Here is a 22,076-nt window from a genome sequence, read left to right on the forward strand (position 1 = left end):
GGCTCTCCGAGGGCAGTGGGGACTCGGATGGGTTTTTGCTTTGAGACGGAGGTACAATGATAAGGAGGAAAGGAGAAGGAGAGCAGAGGTCTGGATGGCCACGGAGGGAAGGAGAGGAGGGAGGCTGGGCACTCCCTCCCCTTGAAGCCTGCTGCCTCCTGTCTTGATAGGGAAGGAGATGAGTGCACAGGGAGACTCTTTTCCATCGTTTCCTCATTTTCTTCTTTTTCCTTCTATTTGTTTCCCACCTTCCTCCCCAGGGTAGGAGTTGCCTTTGCCCCTCAGAACTCATCTGAACTCATCCCATGAGACAACCAGCAAGGAGATGATCAGCTGCATGTAAAGAATCCAGCTTTAGGCATTGGATCAGTATTCCTCTCCTTTATTTTTCTTTCAGATTTGTCACCATGAGCCTCTTGTTGTTTGAGTCCATCTGCATTTTCCTGCTTCCCCAAGGTATGTTTGATGTTGTCATTTTTCATCAGTGGTTTCTGTCTCGGATGCTTCCCTGGCTCTGAATGGAGTTCTTCATTCTGAGGAACAAAAGCCCAATCAATGCCTCTCCAGGAGGTTTACAGATAAACCCCTCAGTTTCACAGAGAAGGGGAGAAAATAATACCTGGAGTAGCAGCTTTGCTGAGAACTCGAGCATCTGTATATGTGAAAAGCTGATTGATATGGGAAAAGCTGATGTTTTTATGATATTAAAAGTTCATAAATATCTCTAGTGCATTTATTTGGCATCTCCAGTGCTTATGACTGTAATGTTTGAAGCCTAAGCCTGGCCTGTCATTTTTGCACTGTGCCCCTGCATGTCCTCCTGTGTGCTGGAGTAGGGTCCCTGCCATAAGGAATTTCTTCCCATAGATACACATTACTGCAGATGTGAAACCTATACAGCAAACCAGCATTTCTGCAGCTGCAGATTAAAGCCTGCGTGTTTGTTTGTTTGTCTTTATTAAGGCAGTTCTTAGTGCTGATGGGTGATTGTTTGATCCCACAGTTTTGCTGGTGCAGAGTATACAAGAAATTCATGCTGACCAGGAGATGATCAGCAAGATCTCAGCTGCTGGCCAGTGTAAGTTCATTTTTAAAGCAAGTTTTTCTATTTTCTGTATTCCTTCTTCCTCTGTTTTATTGTTTTTTCCTAAATTTATCTATTTGCTTGTTTGCTTATTGGACCCCATTCAGTCTATAAGGCCCCGGCAGTGGTCTGGCAAGCACAGCATTGTAGCTGCTTCTGCCCTAGCCTGGTTTTCCCCCTCACTGCTCTCATGGGATGCAAACTGCTCTGTTTTTTCCCATATTGGTTATTTGCCAACCAGCTGTTGTTTCTGTCAGTTCCTTCAGAGCCTGTTTCAAGCAATCCTGGTTTAAGGAGCTGTGTTTAATCACAGACTCGATTAGTCCTCTCATGTGGCTCGTTTGTTCAGGTTGTGAAGCCAGCACCAGCCACAATGCAGTGAATAGGGATGACTGGACTCTGGCTGCCAGCAAACCGTGTTCACCTGCAGCTCCCTTGACGTACACTCAATTGTTTACTCACAGTCTGTATCATGCATTCTCCTGCTAGCCATTATTTTCCATTGTCTGCCTGCCGATGACAGATTACATGTTTTCCTATGCCAGGCACGACCCCATCCTTAGCACCAGGTGTTCAGCTCAGGCGTTCCATCCTGATGTGCTGTATTTGGACGTTTCTCACTGACATACATCACCAAGACCCCTTTGGTGAGCTGCAGACATAAAGTCACCGAATGGTTTGTGTTGGAAGGGACCTTAAAGCTCATCCAGTTCCAACCCCCTGCCTTGGGCAGGGACACCTTCCACTAGAGCAGGTTGCTCCAAGCCCATATCAACCTGGTCTCCATGTCTCCATGCCAAGCCCACACTAGGATGGAGGTACAGCAGCTTCTCCTGTGCATGCTTAGGCAGGCAGCTGTGGGCAGTGGCTGCACTGAGCACCCAGGTTCTTGCATCTCCACATTCAGACCAGCAGTGAGGGCAAGGCTGACAAGCCGGGACAGCACTAGTGGGGTAGGCTGTGCTCCAGCTCATCCCCAATGCAGTGCTCCAGGGCAAAGCTGGTTGCCCCATTAGAAGAACCAGTGACCCAGAAGGGAATGCTTTACACCTTTCAATCCCTCCTAATCTGCTATTAGAAAACCCTAACTACAAATTCAGGGTTTAGCTAGCAAAAGACATGGTTGGGCTTAAACCACGACAGGACTGAAACAGTGCAGGGCAGAGCAGGGTCGCATGCAGGCTTTGGGTTGCTTCTGTCCTCTGCAGATCCATGTGTCTGGATTTTCTGCTCTTGGCTGGCTGCTTCCAGGCAGTGAGACTAATAAGGTGCAGTTTCAGAATGTCTATCTTTTTTCTTCTAGTGATGCAGTGCTCCGCTTCGTTAGATGTCCTTTTCCTGTTGGATGGCTCCTACAGCATTGGCAAAGGAAGCTTTGAAAGGTCTAAGCACTTCGCAGGCAAGCTCTGTGATGCCTTGGACATCCATCCAGACAGGGTGAGTGTCAGGAATGTCTCGTTTTAGGTTCAAACAGCTTGGCAGTGTGTGGAAAGGCCAGTGATAATGTGCTGAGTGAAACTGCAAAGTTCAACCTAGCAGCTACCACGGGGTCAGAATATTTATGCAGAAAGATGAGATGGAGGTTTGTGAAGCAGTGGGATTGAAGGACCCTTCTTGGTTCTTCACAGATTTTGAGCAGTTCCATTTGGTCTTGGGAAAAAGACAATCTTTCAGGTTAAAGATTATGATTTAGGGTTTTTTACTGATTTTTATTTTGGTTTGGATGCTCATAGATTAAAATGGTTGGATCGTTGTTGTTTTTCCCTGGAAAGTTGCAGAGTTAGTCTCTGGGAGGTTGACTGCCTTTCTGTACAGATGTAAATGATACAGTCTGCTTGCTCTGCTTCTCCTAGAAGGTCTCTATTCCAAAATAAGCCAAAAAGGGCTGAAGGGGAAGAGTTCATTGCAAGGCACTGGCTCTATACTGTGGCGTTTGGGGATCTGTATGCTGCATTAGGTCTCCAAAATATCACTGTTCTCCCCAGCTGTTGGTGCTGCAGTGCGCTCAATGGTGGTGTTCACCAGTGAGAAGAACACAGAAGATGCCATCTGGGACTGTCAGCTGGAGCCCATGCAACTGGTGTTTACAGATACCCAGTATAAACCACACTAAGATGAATGGACACATGTAGCTATACCATGTTCCTCCTTGTCCATTCTTATCCCAGGCCTTGGTTCAAACCAAAGTCTAATTCTGGGTGCTGTGTCTGCAAAGAGCGATGGGAGCTGTGCTGCTGAAGCCACAGTCCTTCAGGTTTTACCTGCTCCCTGGAGCCACCTTTGATGCACCTCTGGGCCTGAACAGCATATCTCGGGTTTGAGGAGATTTCAAGCCAGACCCAGCTGCAGTTCCAGCTGTGCATCCAGCCCCACATCGTCCTGTCCTAGCCAGGGGCCTTGGAGCTGGCTGGGATGGTCCTTGTACTTGATTCCCTGCCAGAGCCTTTCCAAGTAAATGACAGGTATTTGGGAAGGTTGTGGTAGGGATGTAAGGTCTCTGCATGGCAGGAAGAGGAACCTGAGGCAGGACAGAGGGTGGGTCTGGGCCTGATGCAGCTCTGGGGACCCTTGCTCCATGTCTGATTCTCCAGAGAGGTCTGGGAGCAAAGGAATGGAGGCAGCTCTTGTGTTTGCTTCTGGTTCCCATGGCAGGGACACTTAGACTTGTACCCAAAAATCTCCTCCAGACCAACTGCCACCACAGCTCCAGGTCCTAAAATCAAAAGCTGCTGCTCTGCCCCTGTTAAAGGATCCTTTGGAAGCTGAAATCACTATTCCCCTCTGTCATCTTCTTATGTAAGAAATGTTTAACCCTTCAGATCTCAGCTTACAGCCACACAGCACAGGAAGATTTCTGCAGCCTGGGCAATGACAGTAAGCAGTGACTGTGCACGATTGAGGTTTCGAGAGATGCTGGGTGGCTTAGGTTAAATGGCCATTCCCTTTTCATAGGTCATAACAAATTGACTGAGAGTAGAGACTTGTATAGAATCTTAGAATGGTTTGTGTTGGAAGGGACCTTCAAAGGTCATCTAGTCCAAACCCCTCTGCAATGAGCAGGGACACCTTCAACTAGACTGCAATATAGGCTTAGGTAGAAGAGTCTGAACATTTAATATTTGCAGATTTGGTGGGTTGGTTTATTTCTAAATACCATCCTTCCCCTAGTATTTCCCTTAATCCTCACAAAGACCAGACTGAAAATCAGTAGTTTTATCGCCTTTGAATTTGTCACATTCCCTAAAGCTTCTTGTCAGGCTTCAATGAAATATCCTGGTTGTATTGCCCAATACATACAATTTAGTCTATTTGCATTTTCAATGATAGAAAACAGTTTTAGAGGAGGTAGTGGAAAAATAATTGGTTTGTGTTGCCTGCTGTGCTCGGTGCCCCAGGGAGCTGCTTTTAGTAATGGAAAGATTGCCTGTGCAGTGTATAACTGCCTTGGTATAAAAGGTGTTATTTATGAGCTTACTGTGCTTGAGGCTCCTCGCTGCTCTGAATGGATAAATATAGATCTTGAGCTGCCTGTGACTGCAGCAGAGGCTCACGTTGTTGGCAGATGAACTTTTTTGCCTCGTTTACAGTCTGCATAGGTAATGCTGTGGCCTGTGCTCCTTTTTGAAGTTCACTGAGAGTGCCAGTGGCTCAATATGGAAAACAGAGTTTGTCTTCCCAAATCTGTAAATTGACCAAAAGGGTAAAACTCTCACAGGCACCTTTCATAATCTTCAACCTTTCCTTTCAGGTCCGTGTGGGATTGATACAGTTCAGCTCAACTCCCCGCCTTGAATTCCCACTGGATTTGTATCTAACCAAACGAGAGGTGAAAGACAGAATCGAGAGGATTGTGTTCAGGTAAGCTGATTTTACAACTCTTCTTCTTCTCTTTTTGGGGGCCATGAACCATCTCTGGACTGGGAGTTTGTTGAGGTCTGGACATGTCCACCTCTGCTGTGCATACACCAGTGTGATGCCCTGGGGGAAGAGGGTGGATGGACACTGTGGTCCATAACCCACAGTCTGCTAAAAACATGCAGCATGGTCTGGCTTTGTCAGTGGAATTTGATAGGAGGGAAAGTTTTCAGTGTCCCACTATGACACGGTAAATAGGGAGAATTTTCCATGATCTTCCTAGTGGGTTCTTCTGGCCATTTGTGGATAACATGCTTCCAGGGAAAAGCAAGCGTGGCATTTCCACATGGCTGAGCAAAGGCAGGAAAGCATGCATCTTCATGGGTTTGGTGGTTACAGCTTGCTTTGTCTTACGAGGTAGTGATGGATTCCTGGTCCCCAGATATCTGTGCATGTGTATCTGCTGATTTCAAAAGGATCAGGTTTTCGGAGGGAAACCTTTTTTCTTGCTGGATGTTAAGACTTGGCTGCATTCCCACGACCTCAGGAAATGGAGCCAGAAGCCCAGAGAAGCCTTGTTCTTAGAGCCTCTCAAAAGCCAAACTTTTCATCTCTAAGAAATACTTTCCAATGTACGAAGGATCTGACAACCACCCCAAAATAACACTTGTTTTGATGATACCTGAGGTACCAGTATGGCCTGTGGGTGTCTACTCCTTCTTCAGCTGATCTGCATTAGGGGTAAAGGTTAGGTCAGCATTTCTTATGGATGTCTGCTGCTCTCAGCATGATGTACATATTGCAAGCAAATGGGATCACTTTTGATTTTTTCAAACAAGACCAATTGGCTGGTTTTGTTGTATTCTTTTGCTGAGTTTATCAAATCAAGAAAACCTTTTATGTAAGGTTACAGGAAAAACTTACAGAAAACAAGTTTCACTCCTCCTCTTTGGCTGCTGGCTGAAAGCCTGTGAGAGCAGAGGAAATGGAGCAGTGTTTTGCATCTGGCACTGAAATTCCTTGATGACAACACATGGATGCTGACAGATCAAATAGAAAGAATGACCCTGTGCTTGGCTGTTCCATGTAGTTTAAATGAAAAGCTGACATTTCAAAGCAGATGAAACAGCTACTGATGGATTCCAGTTGGCTTCCGAAAAAGCTGGGTGTCTGACATCTCGGTTGAGAGGCTTCTTGATGTGCTTCTGATGAGGCTTTGGCCAGCGAGGCATTTCCTGACTTCAGCCCTGTGCTCCAGGCGTGGAGGTGAGAGCACTTGAACGGAGGCAGCACCAGACTGAAGTGAAGCTTCTGTGATTTATTTGGAGCCTGCTGGTCTCTCTCGGTGAATCCCATCCAAATGGCTTTTGGTTCATTCGCCAAATTCAACCAAATTTGGCAGTAATCTCAGAAGCTAAATTTCTTATGAATTTCTTTCATACAAGTCAATGGCTGGTTACAGGAGAGAAATGCTCTTAGCGCTGTCCCCGAGAAAAGGCAGCAGGTAAAGCCCAGATCTCCTTCAGCTTCAGAAAATCCTCATTGGATTAATGCCTCGAGCACACACCCACTGTATCAAAAAACAGTGAAAATTGATAAGAAACTGAATTTAAGGTGCTTTGGTGCAGAGAGACTCTTTATTAACTTTTTCTAGTCCTCAGGGCTCACGTGGGCACAGCTTACTGAGTTCATCAAGATCCAGTCATCAGTCTGACTATGCACAATATATTTTCCCTGATGCACAGCACTTTTCCTTGAAGCATCTGACAGCTGCTGACATCTGGTCAGGAAAAGGCAGATTTGGACGTGCTCTGAACACAGTATGAAATGAGTATGAAGTGATAAACTTGGGCACAATCAGATGCTTTCCTTGGACAATCAGATCAGGAATCAGGTGCTAAAGCAAAGGATGGGTGTTCAGAAAGCAAATAGGATGTGTTTGTGTCAACACAGCTAAAGGACAACATGATGCCTTGAAGAAATGAATAACACTTGTGGTTTTGTTCCCCTTGCTTGCTCTGGATGGCTATTAAAGCAGCCCTAACAGGCAATTATAGGAAGTGATTTATAGCACAGCTCCTTGGTAGAAGTAGAAGACAGCTGGAAATGTCTCCTTCGATCTCATGGCTTAATTATCAACAGGTCTTGAGCATGTACTCAGTGAGCTGGGCTCTCTCTGGTACCAAACGTCCAGTCAGACGTGGCACATTACAGACCTCTCACCTTGTGCAGATGGAGAACTACCAAGAATGGAAGAGGGACACTCGTGTCAGTGCAGGATTTACCCCTTTGAGATAAGCAAATATTTATTCCTCCAACACCAAAAAGTTAATGAGTTTTAGGCAGGGGTCAAAACTGGCCACAGCAGCTGAAGAACTTGCAGTGTGGGTTGCCCTTGGCTTTTTATAAGGGACAAAAGGCTTTTTTCCAGGGTACTGAGTTGTAGCAAGGTCTTAGCCTGGTGCTGACTGAATGGGGAATGTAGGTGGTTGATGTGAAGCTTGAGTTGGTTGCGTCGGGGGCTGCCTGGGAAGCCTACATCTCCAAGTGTAGGAGATGGATGGGGAGTTGGGGCAGCTGGGGCTGATTTCACCTTGGAGTCCAGCTGCACAGTCCACCAAACCTCATCCTGCAAGGTAGAGGTGAGACCATCTCCTACCTCCTCTCCAAGGTCTCTGTTAGGTTACCCATGGCTTTTACTTAAATACAATTGCAGTGTTTGGCTCACATCATCATTCCTGCCTCAGCCTGACATAGGTGGTGGTGACATTTCATGGTACATAGAACATGGATGGAGCCCAGTCTTGAGTAGGCATCTCTAGCAGTCATTTAAAGTTAACTCTTGAAAACAGAGGAGGACAGTCCCTGCTCCGCAGAGCTCACTAGGAAGAAATAACAACTAGAGTAAATGTACAGCCCATAAAAAACACATGTTGTCTCATCCAAGACCCCTGTGTAGGTATAGCACTCCCCTTTTTATTTGCTTCTGCTTTATCTTCACACTTGCAATGAGGGGCTCCTTCCCAGTTCACATCCAGTGTGCCATCACCAAGAGACCCTTGTGCTGTGCAGACAGTGGCCATAACCCTGCCTGTGGTGAGCATCCCTGCTGCCAGAGGGACATCTCTTTCCTTCCCTCTGGCTCTGTGCTGTTGTACAGATAGCTCCAGTATCTACAGGCTCAGCAGGGCAATCAGGCTTTTAGGCTAAAGAGGCATCCAGCAGTCAGCAGATCTTATTCCTTAATAATCTCACAATAGATGAGTCTCAGGATTTCTAAAGCATCTTTGACTAGAGCTGTTCTCTGGCAACCTGTAGCTTATTTTCTACTAATACTGCAATCAAGGTTGCTTTTCCTTGGGAGTTACTGCACAGCTGCAAGGCTTGATGCCTGCCGTTCCCTAATGCTTAGAGGTAGCACATTTTACCTGCTGATTTATGTCACCATCAGCATGTGACCCTGCTGGAATGTGCCCCCTTTAGTACCTGAATCCTGATGTGGGTTTAGTACTTTGCTACCGAGAAGATTGCTGAGTACTGAAGTAATTGCTTTCTACCTCAGAAACGTCCACTTTTCCAGGGGAGAATTCAAGGGCTGTCAGATTATGGAGGTAGCTGGTTCCTTGTACTGCTAGAAACTGATTTTTGGGGGGCCAGGCAAGAGGGAATAGATGGTTTTGCGGAGAAGGACCTGGAATCAGTGCTCAAATCTGCTTCTGTCATCTTTGATCCAAGATAACATTTTTCATTCCTTCAGAGGTCAGCTTGTGCACCCCTCCATCCTGCTCCCCAGATTCACTTCTTTTCAGGACCATCAGATTTTCAGACAGGATCATCTGATGCTTTTACAAGTCTGTCCCCTCATCTCTTGAGATCCCACTCCCTTGTAAGCAAAAGGTGGCAGGGCTATCTCCATCCCCTTTGAATTACATGTATTGGAAGAAATTCTTGACAGGAGAGACACCCAGACAAGATCCATGATAGCCCAGACCTGAGGGGTCCCAGGCCCTGCAAGGACTTCAGGACACTACTCAGTGCAGACAGTATGAGGAGTAAGGCAGCTTTGGCATCTGAACCACAAATGTGCTGCAGTAGGTAGGTAACTTGTGCCATGTTTTAAATGGCCTTGTGCTTCTTCCAGGTGATCCCATCTCCAAAATGAGAACTGACAGGTACAGCTTGTGTGAATATCAATGGCTAGTGCACCTCCCCTATCGTACCAGTGCTACTGGCAAGCAACCTAGCAGATGAGAGCATCACTTTTGATCGAGTTTATCATGGTTTTAGACAGCTGGAGCATCAGGTGGCTTTTCTTAACATTTACTTTCCTCGCGTAAAAGGCACTGGTGAAACCCTGAAGAAAGCATCCCTTGGCCCAGTCCTTCTGAGTTTCTAGAGATACACTAAGAAGTTTAAGCATTCGTATCTTCAGGAGCTTTACTACAGGATGGACAAATGACTTTCAGTAGAAAATCAAATTAATGTGCACATAAACCATGGAGAAAAAGGCCAGGACTCTGCACACTGCTGGACTGCAGACTCTCGGTTACAAGCTGGGACACGTATCTCCCTGTCTTGCTCTTGGTCTAAGAACAGCAGAAGGCCCCATGGAGGGGAAGGGATGAAATGTGGCAAGGATTTATAGCATCTTTACACATCGAGAGAAAGGAAACCACTTTGAGATGCTGGTGTTTGTTCATTTTGCCCACATGTACTGTGTTTCTGGCTGGAATAAGAGAGGTTGTTATAAAATAGCTCTTCCACACAACTCTTAAAGCAGCAACTGCAACTTTCAGAAGGACAACAAGAAAGAGTTGACACATTTGTCATAGCCGGAAATAAAACTCAAATATCTGAGAGCTCTGGTTCTTGCTCCAGCTACAGAAACACACTGCTGTGTGTTGGAAGTCTTCTGGAGACCAGTCTGGGTTGGAGAGGAGGGAGATAAGGGTGAGTGGATGTGCTTATTGATAGGGAGATGACTAAAATGACAGAATTAGACATCTCTGTGGATGTGTTGTGTGGCAACAGGCAGCAATGTGCTAAGTTTCCCTTTACTAGAGGGTGGAAACTTGAAAATCAAAAGATTAACTCAACAGCAGGACAAGAGCTTTGACTTCCACTGTTCTGATTTTATCTCCCTTCTTCCTAGAGGTGGGAGCACAGAGACAGGTCGGGCTCTGAAGTACATTCTCCGCAAGGGATTCCCTGGTGGCAGAAACTCGAGTGTCCCTGAAGTCCTGATCATCATTTCAGATGGCAAGTCCCAGGGCAGCACCGCGGTGCCTGCAATGCAGGTTAAGGAGAGACAAATCACTGTTTTTGCAGTGGGAATCAAGTTTCCAAGGTAGGAAACTTTCCACAGAGTGGGAATTGGAGGCCCAGCTACCCAAATGGCAAGTCCTAGTGAGCAAGGGGTGGTCTTGTGCTAGATGTGAGCTTTGGAAAGAGAAAAGGGGGATTTGTGGGGTAATACAGGCAAGGAGGAAATGCTGATTTGATGGCTGGTGTAGAAGGAGGACCAGAGCTGATAAAGGAAGCTCTTCCACTGAGTTAGAGCTATGGTACTGCCTAAGATTAAACACCCGAGCATCTTGAAGACTGAAGGATGCCATGGTTCTGCATCAGTTCTCTATTTGCTGCTCAGGGTTTGTTTTGATACTCAGTTCTTTGGGGATAACCGCGTGATTGAACCCCTCCTTGCTCTGCAGATGGGAGGAGCTGCATGTGCTGGCCAGCGAGCCCACGGAGCAGCATGTGCTCTTTGCTGGAGACGTTGATGATGCTGTCAATGGCCTGTACAGCACCCTCACTGGCTCTGTCTGTACCACCACTGCTCCAGGTAACCCCGTTTTGGCTCTATCTTCACGCCCATGCTTTGAGCTTGGACTGTGTCACTGAGCGAGGAAGATGAGGCGGTGTCAGAAAGCACACAGGGGAATTAGGTGTTGCACTCTGAGTTATCCTGCTTCTGGTGCCCAAACTGGATGGCATTCTGGTGATTCCAAGTGATGGAAGTGTTCACAAACCATGTAGATGAGGCCCTCAGTGGCATGGTTTAGCGGTGGTCTTGGCAGTGCTGGGGTAGAGATTGGACTTGATGATCTTAAAGCTCTTTTCCAGCCTATCTGATTCTATGATGAAGGCACCAAAGGGGCTGAAAATTTGTCATTGAACCCTGAACTCAGCAGCGCGAAATGAAGGAAGCTCACTGAATAGTGAGCATACCAGAAAGTGGGGCAGGCTGCTGAGCTTGTCAACAGGAAAATTCTCTTCTGGGGCCTCTGGAGGCTCTGAATCAGTCTGCTGTTGGCAGGTAGATGAGGAAGACTAACCCATTTCAGGTGGGTGCTTCACCACCACACAGACTTCGTATTTTCATGCGTTAATCCTAGTTTGCATTTGTCCTTTGCTACAGGCTGCAGAGTTGAATCCCACCCTTGTGAACGCAGCACCCTGGAGACTGTGAAAGAGCTGGCTGGAAACTACGTGTGCTGGAAAGGCTCAAAGCAGTCAAATGCAGTGCGGGCTTCACTGTGCCCTTTCTACAGGTGAGTTGGACACCCACAGCTCTAACAGTGAGCGGGGCTGAGAAAACATCAGAGATACAGCAATGAGGCTTTTATCTGACCTTGACTGGTGCAAACATAGTCTTTAGACCTTAGAAGAGGCTCTCCCTGCCCTGACCATTGGCTGATCTGGGAAGCAAAGGGTAAGAGTAGGAGCTGAGACAAGCAGAAGATGATTAGCCCAGGAGCACCATGAATATTAGAAAATGGATTTAGGATTGGTTTTCTATCTGTTGAACTAAGAGGCTTTGAAGTTTGCATCTCGGTACTCTGTACTGGAAAGAGTTTATAGGTCTGGCTCCCTGTGTTGGTGTTAGTTTTGTTTTCATTCACTCAGGCTTTCTTCCTTATGGAGAAGGGAGAAGCCCTTCTTCCTTTGCTTGGCTGCCCTGTGGGACATGGGAAGGACTTTCCTATGGAGAGGCTCCAGTCACTGGCAAAATATCCTCCAGTCATAGTGCAGCTGTGCCAAAACCGGGATGCACACCAAGAGCTGCGTTATCAGGTCAATGGCAGTGAGCTGCATAAGGAAAATGTCCTCTTGCTCACAGAGAGGAGGCTGGAGCTGAAAACCCATAAAGCATGTCAGGTCCTTCAAATAGCATTGTCATTGCAGCTGATATAGCAGGAGAAATGCTTTAAAAATGAGCCGTGAAGGGAAAGGCTGCTTCGTGCTCTTTGCTGATAAAACCAGCTGAGTGCAAGTGGTGTTGTACAGAAATTGGTGGGGGGGTTGTTTCCCCTTTGAAGAGATGGTTTGTGTGTTTGTTTTAATACCAGACAGTCAGATTAATGTTTGGAAATCACCCTGGATCTGGGCTCTGTGCATAATGGCCTGTGCATGGATATACTGGGGGATAATTTCAGGCCTGTCTTAATGTCTCTGAGCATTTACAGATCCTTGTACCTTATAGTCAGCGTGGGAAAGCAGAGCAGCTTGTGGCTCGCCTACAGCATTCCAAAAGTGATGGTTTTGGCCACAGTTGCTGCAAGTTTGAGGAGCCCTAATGCAGAGCACTGGAAAATCAGTGGCTTAGTGAAGCTGCAGGTATTTGAGAAATAGAAACGTCATTAACAGGGGTGAAAAAGGCAGAAATCATCTCCCTGTCAGGACCCAGTGTTACCTGCCTTCTTACATGTGGCAAATCACATTTCTCCTCTAGGTTTTGGGGTTTTTTTCGTGTCACCTTAGGGAAGGGAAATGATGGAGGAAGTTAAAAGATCCCACTGGGAGGCACAGCTGAAGGCTGAGGATTTCTTCCTGATCTAAACCTTGCTCACCCACTAGTTACAGCTGGATAAATTAGATGCCAGAATTCCTATCGAATAACAAATTCTCACTGCTGTGAATTGTTCCTTTCATTCAAATTTAGAGTAAAAACTGTAACATCTTTTCTGTAGCAACAACAACAAAATAACTTGAAGCCTAAAAAATACATCCAAAAAATTTAAGTGTAAAACATTAATACAGAATTCAAAACCAGAAGAGTAGATTCTATGAAATCATTTTTCTTTTGCCACCCCACTCAGAATGGACATTTTGTTTTGGAAAACTTGTCTTGGAAAATGGTATTTTCAAAGAAAATTTGTTCCGTTGAAACACCATAAGGTCAACCTAGAAGATACCTTGTTAATCTTTAAATACATAAGTTTTATTCTTCCTGTTTCAGATGGAAGAGAGTCATGATAAAACACCCCTCCAGATGCTTCCGAACTGTATGTCCAGGTAGGATGTAGCCTTTTACAAATCCTATTTACAAAGCAGGAAAGGTAAGAACTAAAGAATAAAAAGACTAAAAGAACTAAAGAATAAAAAGAATGAAAGTGAAGGAGTTTTACTTACTTTCATTCCTAAAAAAATTTTACTAAGTGAGAAAATGTCATCCTTAGCAAGCAGTTGAGATTACATCCATTCTTTTTTTTTGTGTCATGGGTATCTATAACCAGAGCTCTTTTGGATTAAAATATCTCCCTGTCATTTCTCCTTCCACTTGAGGAGCCAGTTCATCCTCATCTGCTCATGCCCCTGGGCCAGAGGCTTGCACTGCTTCCCAATGCCTGCAGGGAGTCACAGCTCTCCAGCTAAGGGAGGATGCAGTGAGATGCCTCCACTCATTCATTTGGTACCATGGTCAGATTAGCAGGGAACCTGACCCTTGCTGATTGCCAGCCTGGTTTTGTGACTGTGGGAATAGCTGTGGTGCTCCAGTTCTGCCCTTAACCCCACATTGTTGCTGGTTCAGGTGACAATGGCTTTATTTTCTTTCAGTACAGCATTGCCCAAGCAGCAGGCCACCCTCTGGTCATTTCACTGCTGGTGACCGGGCTGTGTGACCTTTAGCAATCCTGTATTTACACAAATGTAACTTCATCAGTGTTATTACAAAGGAAATGAAGTGAGCTCATGGTCTGGTTTGTCTTCTTAACACTGCCTGTTGGAGAGTCATCCCAAAATGAAATTGCCGTGGAAGTGAGGGTGCACATGGCCCTACGTTAGTTCAAACTCTGCAGCAAGAGACCCCTTTTCCACTGATGGCACAGGGTGGGAAGGGGCAGGCTCCCTGCTGACTCCCTGCCTTTCCTTTCCCTGGTCCTGTTTAGATCCTTGTGACTCCCAGCCATGCCAGAACGGGGGCACGTGTGTCCCAGAGGGACTGGACAAATATCACTGCCTCTGCCCGCTGGGGTACGGAGGAGACATCCACTGCGGTAGGTGTGAACCTGCGCTCACCCTCCTTCCCTGTTGGCTGAGTCCTGCCTTTGCGGTGTCTGTTGCATGGCCATAGGAACAACTGGGGTTGGGCTGCAACCTTTGGGCTTCTCTCCAGAAGACAGGCTGAGTTTTCTCTGTTCTATGATTCTATAAGGGTTGGACCAGATGATTCTTGAGGTCCCTTCCAACCTTGTGTTCTATGACTTTTCTCATGCTGGTTATGGCTGTGTCAGTCCCAGTGACCGGGCCTCACTGCTCAGAAACCTTGTGGATATGCAGAGCACTAATACTGACAATCTCACCCTGGTGTGGCTGCCTTTGGTTCTAAATGCAGGTGCCATGTGAGCAGGAGAACAAGGAAACTGGGACAGACATATAGGTATGGCTGTTGGTTCCTTCCCTGCACACATAGGCTAAAGAGGGATTCCTGATTTTGGGGGTCCAATGTAAGAAACTGAAGAAGGTCCTGATCTTCAGGAAATGCTTTGCACTTGCTTCCCCTGGAATCAAAGCTCCCACTTTAAAGTGTCTCAGGATGTTACAGATGAGGGTCTGGTGCTTGGACTCTCTCTCCAGAAAACTCGGGATGTTCTCCCCAGAGTGCTTAGAGGAGTTGTCATTTCTAGTTTGAAGTTCAGGAATCCCCTCAGACTCCCATAGGTGTTTCCTGTCTCTGAAGGCTTATGTGGCATCCAACCAAAATAAAGCACAGTCTTGGCACAGTTGTCCTCCAGCTTATGGCATATAGAGATTGGAAAACCATCTAGGCTGCTGGACACCGTGTCCCATCTCCACACCACAGGGCTTCCAGCAGGCACCAGCTGAGGTCTTCCCATGTGTGTCTTGTTGCCCTGCCAATGATAAATTGGTGTCTCCCTTTTCAGCACCAAAGCTGAGCCTGGAGTGCAGCGTGGATCTCCTTTTCCTGGTGGACAGCTCATCGGGGGTCACACTGGAAGGGTTCCTGCGCTACAAGGCATTCCTCAAGAGATTCCTCCAAGGAGTGGTGGGCCAGGACTCACCAATGAAGGTGGGGGTGGCCCAGTACGATAACAGTGTTAGGATACCCATTGAAGTGGGGCAGCACAAGGATGCAGTCAGTCTCATGAAGAGAATCGATGCTTTGAATTTCAGTGGAGGAGGAACCCTGACAGGCAGAGCCCTGCAGTACATTGCACAGCACGGTTTTAGGGGCACCCCAGCCTTTGCAGACATGCAGGGTGATATCCCACGTGTGATTGTCTTACTCTCTGACTCCAAGTCTCAGGATCCAGTGGCAGAAGCTGCTAAGTACGTGAGGAACCATGATCTCTTCTTGATCGGTGTAGGCAGCAGCTTCATGAGAGCAGAGCTGACCAAGATGACTGGCAATCCAAAGCAGACAATTGTCTACTCTGACCCCCAGGACCTGTTCAACAGGATCCCAGAGCTGCAGAGAAGAATCTGCAGTGTGGACAATCCTGGAGGTAAGACTGTGGTACAGCATTACGGGATGAGTTTGTCAAACCACAAGGAGGTCTTCTGAACTCCACGGGGGAGGAGGGAAGGACAGAAGGATGAATGTCCTTGTTTTGTTTGTGTCAGTCGTAGATCCAGGGACTCACCTTCCATCACCGCTTTTTGTGATGGATCTGTACCTGTTGGTGTGACAGGGTTGTAGATCACCCTTCAGTGATCAGCAGAGATGAATTTTGCCCATTGTTTTTCCCCCTTGCTTTCTTCTGGTCGGAAGGGAGTACATACATATTCTGAGAAATACCACGTTTACACTCTCTTATCCAGGCTGCCGGGCGCAGTCTCTTGACTTGGCATTTGTGGTGGATGCTTCATCTGGAGTTGGCCTGGAGCATTTCCTGCGGCTAAGAGCCTTTGTCAGGAGCAGCTGTTTGCAATTCATCATCAACCGGGATGTCACCCAAATTGCCCTTGTGATCTATGGCAGCAGAGCTCACACCGTGTTCGCTTTGGACACCCACACGAGCAATTCTGCTGTCCTCCAAGCCATCGACCAGGTGCCTTTCCTGGGGGACTTGGGCTCTGCTGGCAGTGCCTTGCTGCATGTTTATGGTGACGTGATGACGGTGCAGAAAGGAGCAAGACCTGGTGTCAACAAGGTGGTGGTGCTGCTCACAAATGGAGGTGGTATGGAGGATGCAGCTGCCCCAGCTCAGCAGCTGAGGCACAACGGCATCTTGGTGTTTGTGGTTGTCATTGGGGATGCACAGAAGGACACGCTGCTGAGGGTTGCTGGGTCTCCCAACTACCTGGTCCACATCTCATCCTATGAGGACCTGCACTATTACCAGGATCTCATCATTGAAAGAATCTGTGAAGGTGAGAGAACATGTCATCCTTGCTCTTTATGCTGATAACATAACCAAGTATTGTTATCATAGGTTTTCTGATGCTTTACTGAGTGAGCTCGATACTGTCTTTTGCCTTTTAGAAGTGGGGAAGCTATGGCATAGAGATCTGGTGATCTGTAGGAATAGGAACCAACTGGACTGAGGCCCAAGTCTGAGACTGGGCTTAGTGTGAGAGGCTCTTTCCAGCCCTGCCAGGCCTAGGTTCTGCCCTCCCTGAAGGAAAAAGAAGTTTGTTCTTTTTCTGAGATTGCTTTAAACCCATAGAATTTGTTGTGCATTGCTGTACCCCATGCAGTGTTGCTAGGGGGGTTAATGGAACATGTTTCTGCAGCCAACGCTATAGAGTGTGAGTGCCTGTGTTTGATGGAAGTCAGCCCTTCAGAAAGGATAGCAGCCCTGGTTTGCAGACATTAGTGGTGGAGAAAGTGCTTCTAGTTAAAATGCCATGCCTTGTTTCTCATTCAAAATAGTCTGAGTTTAACATCTATCTGTTTGCTTTTGTTATGTTTTAACTCATTTGTAAGATCAAATGGAACATGTTGAGCTTCAGCACTATCAAAGGCCCTTTTCATCTCTGGGCATGCCCATGGCTCCTTCAGGGTTAGAAAGAACTAGAGCACTGTCTCTTTTAGGTGAGGAGCTGGTCTTCTGCAGGCTCTGAAGATGGTTTCTACCTGGAGCTTTTCAATGTGCTTCTTTTGCAGTGGTATTTTCAGCTGTGTTATTACAAAAACAATGTACTGTACCATGAAATTAACTACAATGCCACAGATGAAGGCGAAAAGGCGGCAAGGTTCAATGAGTCAGGGTAATAACATATCATTTCCTGAGACTGAATTGCTGCTTTCATTTCATGGGCAGGTAATCACTGTTTGTACTAGATAGGCTAGGACCAAGGGCGATGTGGAGATAAACCCTTCATTCAGTCTTCTACTCCCAAGTCCAAGACTCAATAACAGAATCATTGTCTGTGAAAGGGCTTAAAAACTATTTATGACTCATGATAAAAGTATTTTAGAAACAGACCCTGCCTCTGGACATCTGCAATATCATATTTATTCTGAGGCTTAGATGAAGAGAGACCATAAAAAAGCAATCTGGGGGCTAGGAGAAGAGATCCCAAGCATTAAATATATATGAATCTGATTAATGGAAACATAAACTCTTGGCATCATTGAAGGTTATAATCGCTCAAGTGCAAGAAGCTTATTTCAGATGATGCTGTGTTAACAGTAGGCTTGAGTTCAGAGGAGCGGAGTCTGGGTGGAATAGTGTGATTCCCCCAAACAAGGACCTCAAGGTTATGTCGTGGAGCAGCCATGGAGGGAGCGGCGGATGCGCTACATGTGGAGCAGAGCACTGTGGAAAAGCTCTCTGGGGGGCAGCCAGCACCTGGAAGATGAGTGGTGTGTCCAAGAGATCTGGCTTTCATTGCCAGCAGCTCCACCAGCCGCTGGGAAAGCAGAAGTGTCCTTCCCTGGGGAAGTACTGTCAGGCAGGACCCCATCTGAGATGTCCCATGATGACAAAAATGTTGTTGAACTCAGCTTGGCTCCATACAAAATCAACAGGAACTATGAACTGAGATGTCTCAGATCTAGGATTTGACTGTCAAAAACCTGAATTTCAATTATAATTTTGCCAGTCTTAGGCGCAGTTTGAGAGTTGATGCACACATGTTGTTATCTGCACAGAAGAACAAGCACAGAGTGTGGCAAGCTGTAGTAATCATCCTGATGGATAGGGGATAGAATTTATATTCTTTCCTTCTCCCCCTTTTCCTACTCCCTCTGTGCTTTTCCTACCGCAGAGCAAAGAGCAGGGCTAACAGCTCCAGTCTCTACCCCACACAGTTGTTCTGCAGAGGAATTTCACACCCTTACCAACACTGCAGTGGTGTTGCCAGCAGACTGGAAGCAAATCCCCCTTGGATGCTGCTACTTAACCTAACATATTTGCAGGAAGGCAGCATGAAACACTGCCAGGCCTGCTGACAGCTGGGCTCTGTGGTGTTAAGAGGGTTGGGAAAGCTGTCACATACTTCACATGAACAGGGCTAATAACAACTTGGGCTGTGGTTGCAGGCTTTTCAATCAAGCCTCCTAGAAAGAAGCACAGAAATGTTTCCTGTGTTTTCCATTCATGCCACCCCTGCTTCCCAGATAACTTCTTGTCCTTGCTCCTTGCTGGTGGGAACTCGAGTCCTCTCTAGGGCAAAGTGGGGTTTGGACTCCAGTGGCATTTGGGGTTATAAATTGCTTGGAGCAGGGCACGTGTCTTGCTCTGCACTGCAAAGTCTGGATATTGGGGGCTTAGAGGTGCTCATGTGTTCAGTGCACAGCTCTGAAGATGCTCCACTGAGCTCTTCTTTGACAGGCAGCCTAACATACTGTCACACTTTTAAGCTTTAGAATCATAGAATCAACTGGGCTGGAAAAGACCTTTAAGATAGTCAAGTCCAACCATTACCCCAGCACTGCCAAGACCACCATGTCATTAGGAATTGTCATTTATTAAGGAATGTTCTCTTCCAGATTCCAACATCTAGCAAAGCCGTCCTTCTTCCTCTTCTCTAGGTTAAACACAGAGGAGTTTGTCCTCAGTGTCAAGACAGAGTTGTGCGCTTGCACCCTCTGCCATGTCATTCATTCCTGATGAACATGAACATGTGTCCTAGCTGTTAATACTCTGTAGATACACCTGAGCCTGCTGTTCTGCTTGTGTTTGTTGCAGAAGCAAAAAGCCCTGTAAACCTGTGCAAGCCCAACCCATGCATGAACCAGGGCGTATGTATCCTTGGACCTGGGAGCTACCGGTGTGAGTGCCATGGCTGGGAAGGACCCCACTGTGAGAGCAGTAAGCATCAGCAGATAGCACCCACAGCAGACACCATCCATTCTGCCCAGCCCCTCTCCACCTCTCCCTTGAGCAGAGATGTGGCTGTAACTTTTGGGCAGCTGCTTGGTGGCTGGGTCTTGGTGCTGATGAGGCCTCTGTCACAATCCCTTCTTGATTCCCAATGTGGAAATCTCTGATTCCCTTTTAATGTGAGGGAGCGGTCTCTGTTGGAGTGTGACATTCCTCCTCCCCCTCCCCCATCATATTGCTTTCAGTGTTTTCCATGGTGCAAAAGCCTTCCCATTGCCTTCCTCCTCTTCAGCTGGGAGGCAATGGCCAGGAACTGGTGAGCCTCTGGCTCTCCAGAGGTGTTCCTGTGCCTGTAGTGGGAAGTTCTTAGTTAAGTGGGTTTTCCCTTGTCCAATATTGCACTCATTACCTGATCCCAGGAATTCTGACCTCCACCCCATGGCCTCTAAAGTCTGACAGCTTATGAGGATGCTTCTTGGGTTGTAATGGACTGAGTGTGATTTTCTCCCTTGGTCTGAAAGCCCTTATCCCACTTCTGTGCTTCTCTCCTGCAACAGGAATTCTCCGGGGTGATTCTCCGCAATCCCCAGTCCTTCCTCCGCACTCACATGCGCAGTGGACTCCAAGGGCTTTGCAGCACTTCTCCAGAGCCCCCCGGCACACCAGAAGACAAGTGGATCATTGACACAGATGCACTGAGTGCTCCAGTTCTCCATCCAGGAACACTGAGTGCCATTCTCAAGCACAACCCAGCAAGCTACCGCTGACCCTGGCAGTGACTGAGTTGCTCCAGCACCAGGACTGTGCTGAGGCCATTCCCGGTTCTTTCATTGCACAAACTGGGCTTCCCAGTGCTCTCTTTCCTTTGTAATTGCAGTAAATATTTGAGTTTGTGTATTTATTATTGGCATTTTGCATTTCCTCATCCAGATTCTAGTGCCGTGTGATTATAATGGGCTTCTTGAGAGTTAGTTAGTCTAAAAATATGTAGAAGTTTGAGCAACTCTTTCGATGTGCCTGAGCCTGCTGTTCTGCTTGTGTTTGTCGAAGGGGTATAATGTAGATAATACACTGTCAGGTGCTGCAGTGAATGGCTTGTTACACACAGGAAGATAAATAAGAGGAAGAGGAAGGATGAATGAGCCTCTATTCTGTTTTGTAAGTTGTCCATGCCACTTTCTTCTCTGAATTTGCTTGGGGTGATTGAATATGGTTCAGCTTCATAGTCGGTTTGTAAACATTCGATAAGGAGAGGTTTGAAAAGCATGGGTTTGGCAAGAGTATTTAATGGTTTATGCAGCTCCAAAGCAGAGCTGGGACAGGTAGTTTTTCAGTAGATGTGTTGACTGATTTTCTCCCAGATTTGACCCAGGTCAAATCCAGTTGCCAGGGCTGCAAACACACCAAGTAAGGGCAATTTCCCAACCATTTGCAAACAAAGATCTGGTCTGTTACAGGCTCTGGATGGGACCATGGTTTGTACCATCCTGCTGGTCTTTGGCTTTGATCTGTCTGCTTTCAGGTTTAACTCCCTGCACAGCCTCACTGTTATCTGCCGGCCACAGTCTGACCTGGATGGGACAGGACCAGGACAACCTCCTGAGCGGACTCTCATGGGTGCTTGGAGCAGAATATGGCAGGTAAAGTGCAGGTCAGAGGGGAAAGAGGCCTGAACCTCTCTTCCCTGATCCCATCTATTCTTTCATTTCCCCTCCTGCTGGCCACCTCTTCGCTCTCTTCTTTACCAGTGTGTATTTTTCTCTTATTCCTTCTTTCTTGCACATTTCAGGTCAAGTCTTACCATTTGGGTGCTGTTCCCATGGCTTAGAGCCTTGCATGTTGCTTAGCTCTCCCCAGGGGCTGCCTGGGGAGAACAGCTTGCTTGTCCTGGCCTGAACCCGGACAGACAAGCTGAATGGCATTTCTGCCTCCCCTTGCTGTTCTAAGCTGAGCTTGTCCCTGGCACAGCAGTGGTTTCTGTAGCACAAGCTGGGCCTCTTGCTGTGATGGTTCACGTGTCTCCAAAGACAGTTTGGCCACTTGCCTGCATCCTTTGGAGCATCAGCCTCACTGGATCATTTGATCAATTTGCCCTTGAAACTCTATAATTGCTCCCCAGGGCCTGTGCTTCACACTGTTGGGTTGTTCTCTGCTGCCTTTCCCATGGTGTCCATTACCTTGGGAGAGCAGGAGCAGCTCTGGACAGGGCTGAGGCAGAGACATTAACTGTGTCTCCCAGCGCTCGTGAAAATAGCATCTATTGTTCCTAGAAGAAGAAAAATGCCTTCACCCAGATGTCCTGGCCCTGTGTGTGAATAGTAACATTAGATGTACAAAGCGAGACACAAATTACCCCTCGGGTTTGTTGTCGAGAGAAGAATGGTCTAAAAGCACTCTTGGGGATGAAAGCTGGCACTGAGACAGGAGCAGCACTGTCCTGCCTTGTGGGAGAGACAAGGATAGGAGAAAAGAGAATTTCCTCTTTCTGTTCACTGTCACTTAGTAGATTGTCCGTGTCCTAACACGCAGCAAAATACATGCTTAGTTGGAGGGCTGACATTTGGGATAGAAAGAGGAACTAATCTATTAATGTTCACTCCCCACAGGCATTTGTCCTCTGT

General features: G+C 46.9%; 1 protein-coding gene across 1 annotated transcript; it reads left to right on the forward strand.

Annotated features, from left to right (window-relative positions):
- Positions 1-397: 397 nt before the first annotated feature.
- Positions 398-20,140, forward strand: VWA2 (von Willebrand factor A domain containing 2; the record flags this gene model as incomplete). Its single annotated transcript, XM_010018287.1, has 13 exons — positions 398-456; positions 1,004-1,078; positions 2,388-2,521; positions 4,833-4,942; positions 10,092-10,286; positions 10,651-10,781; positions 11,358-11,490; positions 13,179-13,234; positions 14,110-14,217; positions 15,106-15,687; positions 16,004-16,555; positions 19,321-19,443; positions 20,013-20,140. Coding segments are annotated over 13 exons (2,386 nt in total), but the record flags the coding sequence as incomplete, so codon positions are not given.
- Positions 20,141-22,076: the final 1,936 nt, after the last annotated feature.

The sequence above is a fragment of the Nestor notabilis genome, unplaced genomic scaffold (genome assembly GCF_000696875.1).
Source record: "Nestor notabilis isolate BGI_N333 unplaced genomic scaffold, ASM69687v1 scaffold21667, whole genome shotgun sequence".
Taxonomy (NCBI): domain Eukaryota; kingdom Metazoa; phylum Chordata; class Aves; order Psittaciformes; family Psittacidae; genus Nestor; species Nestor notabilis.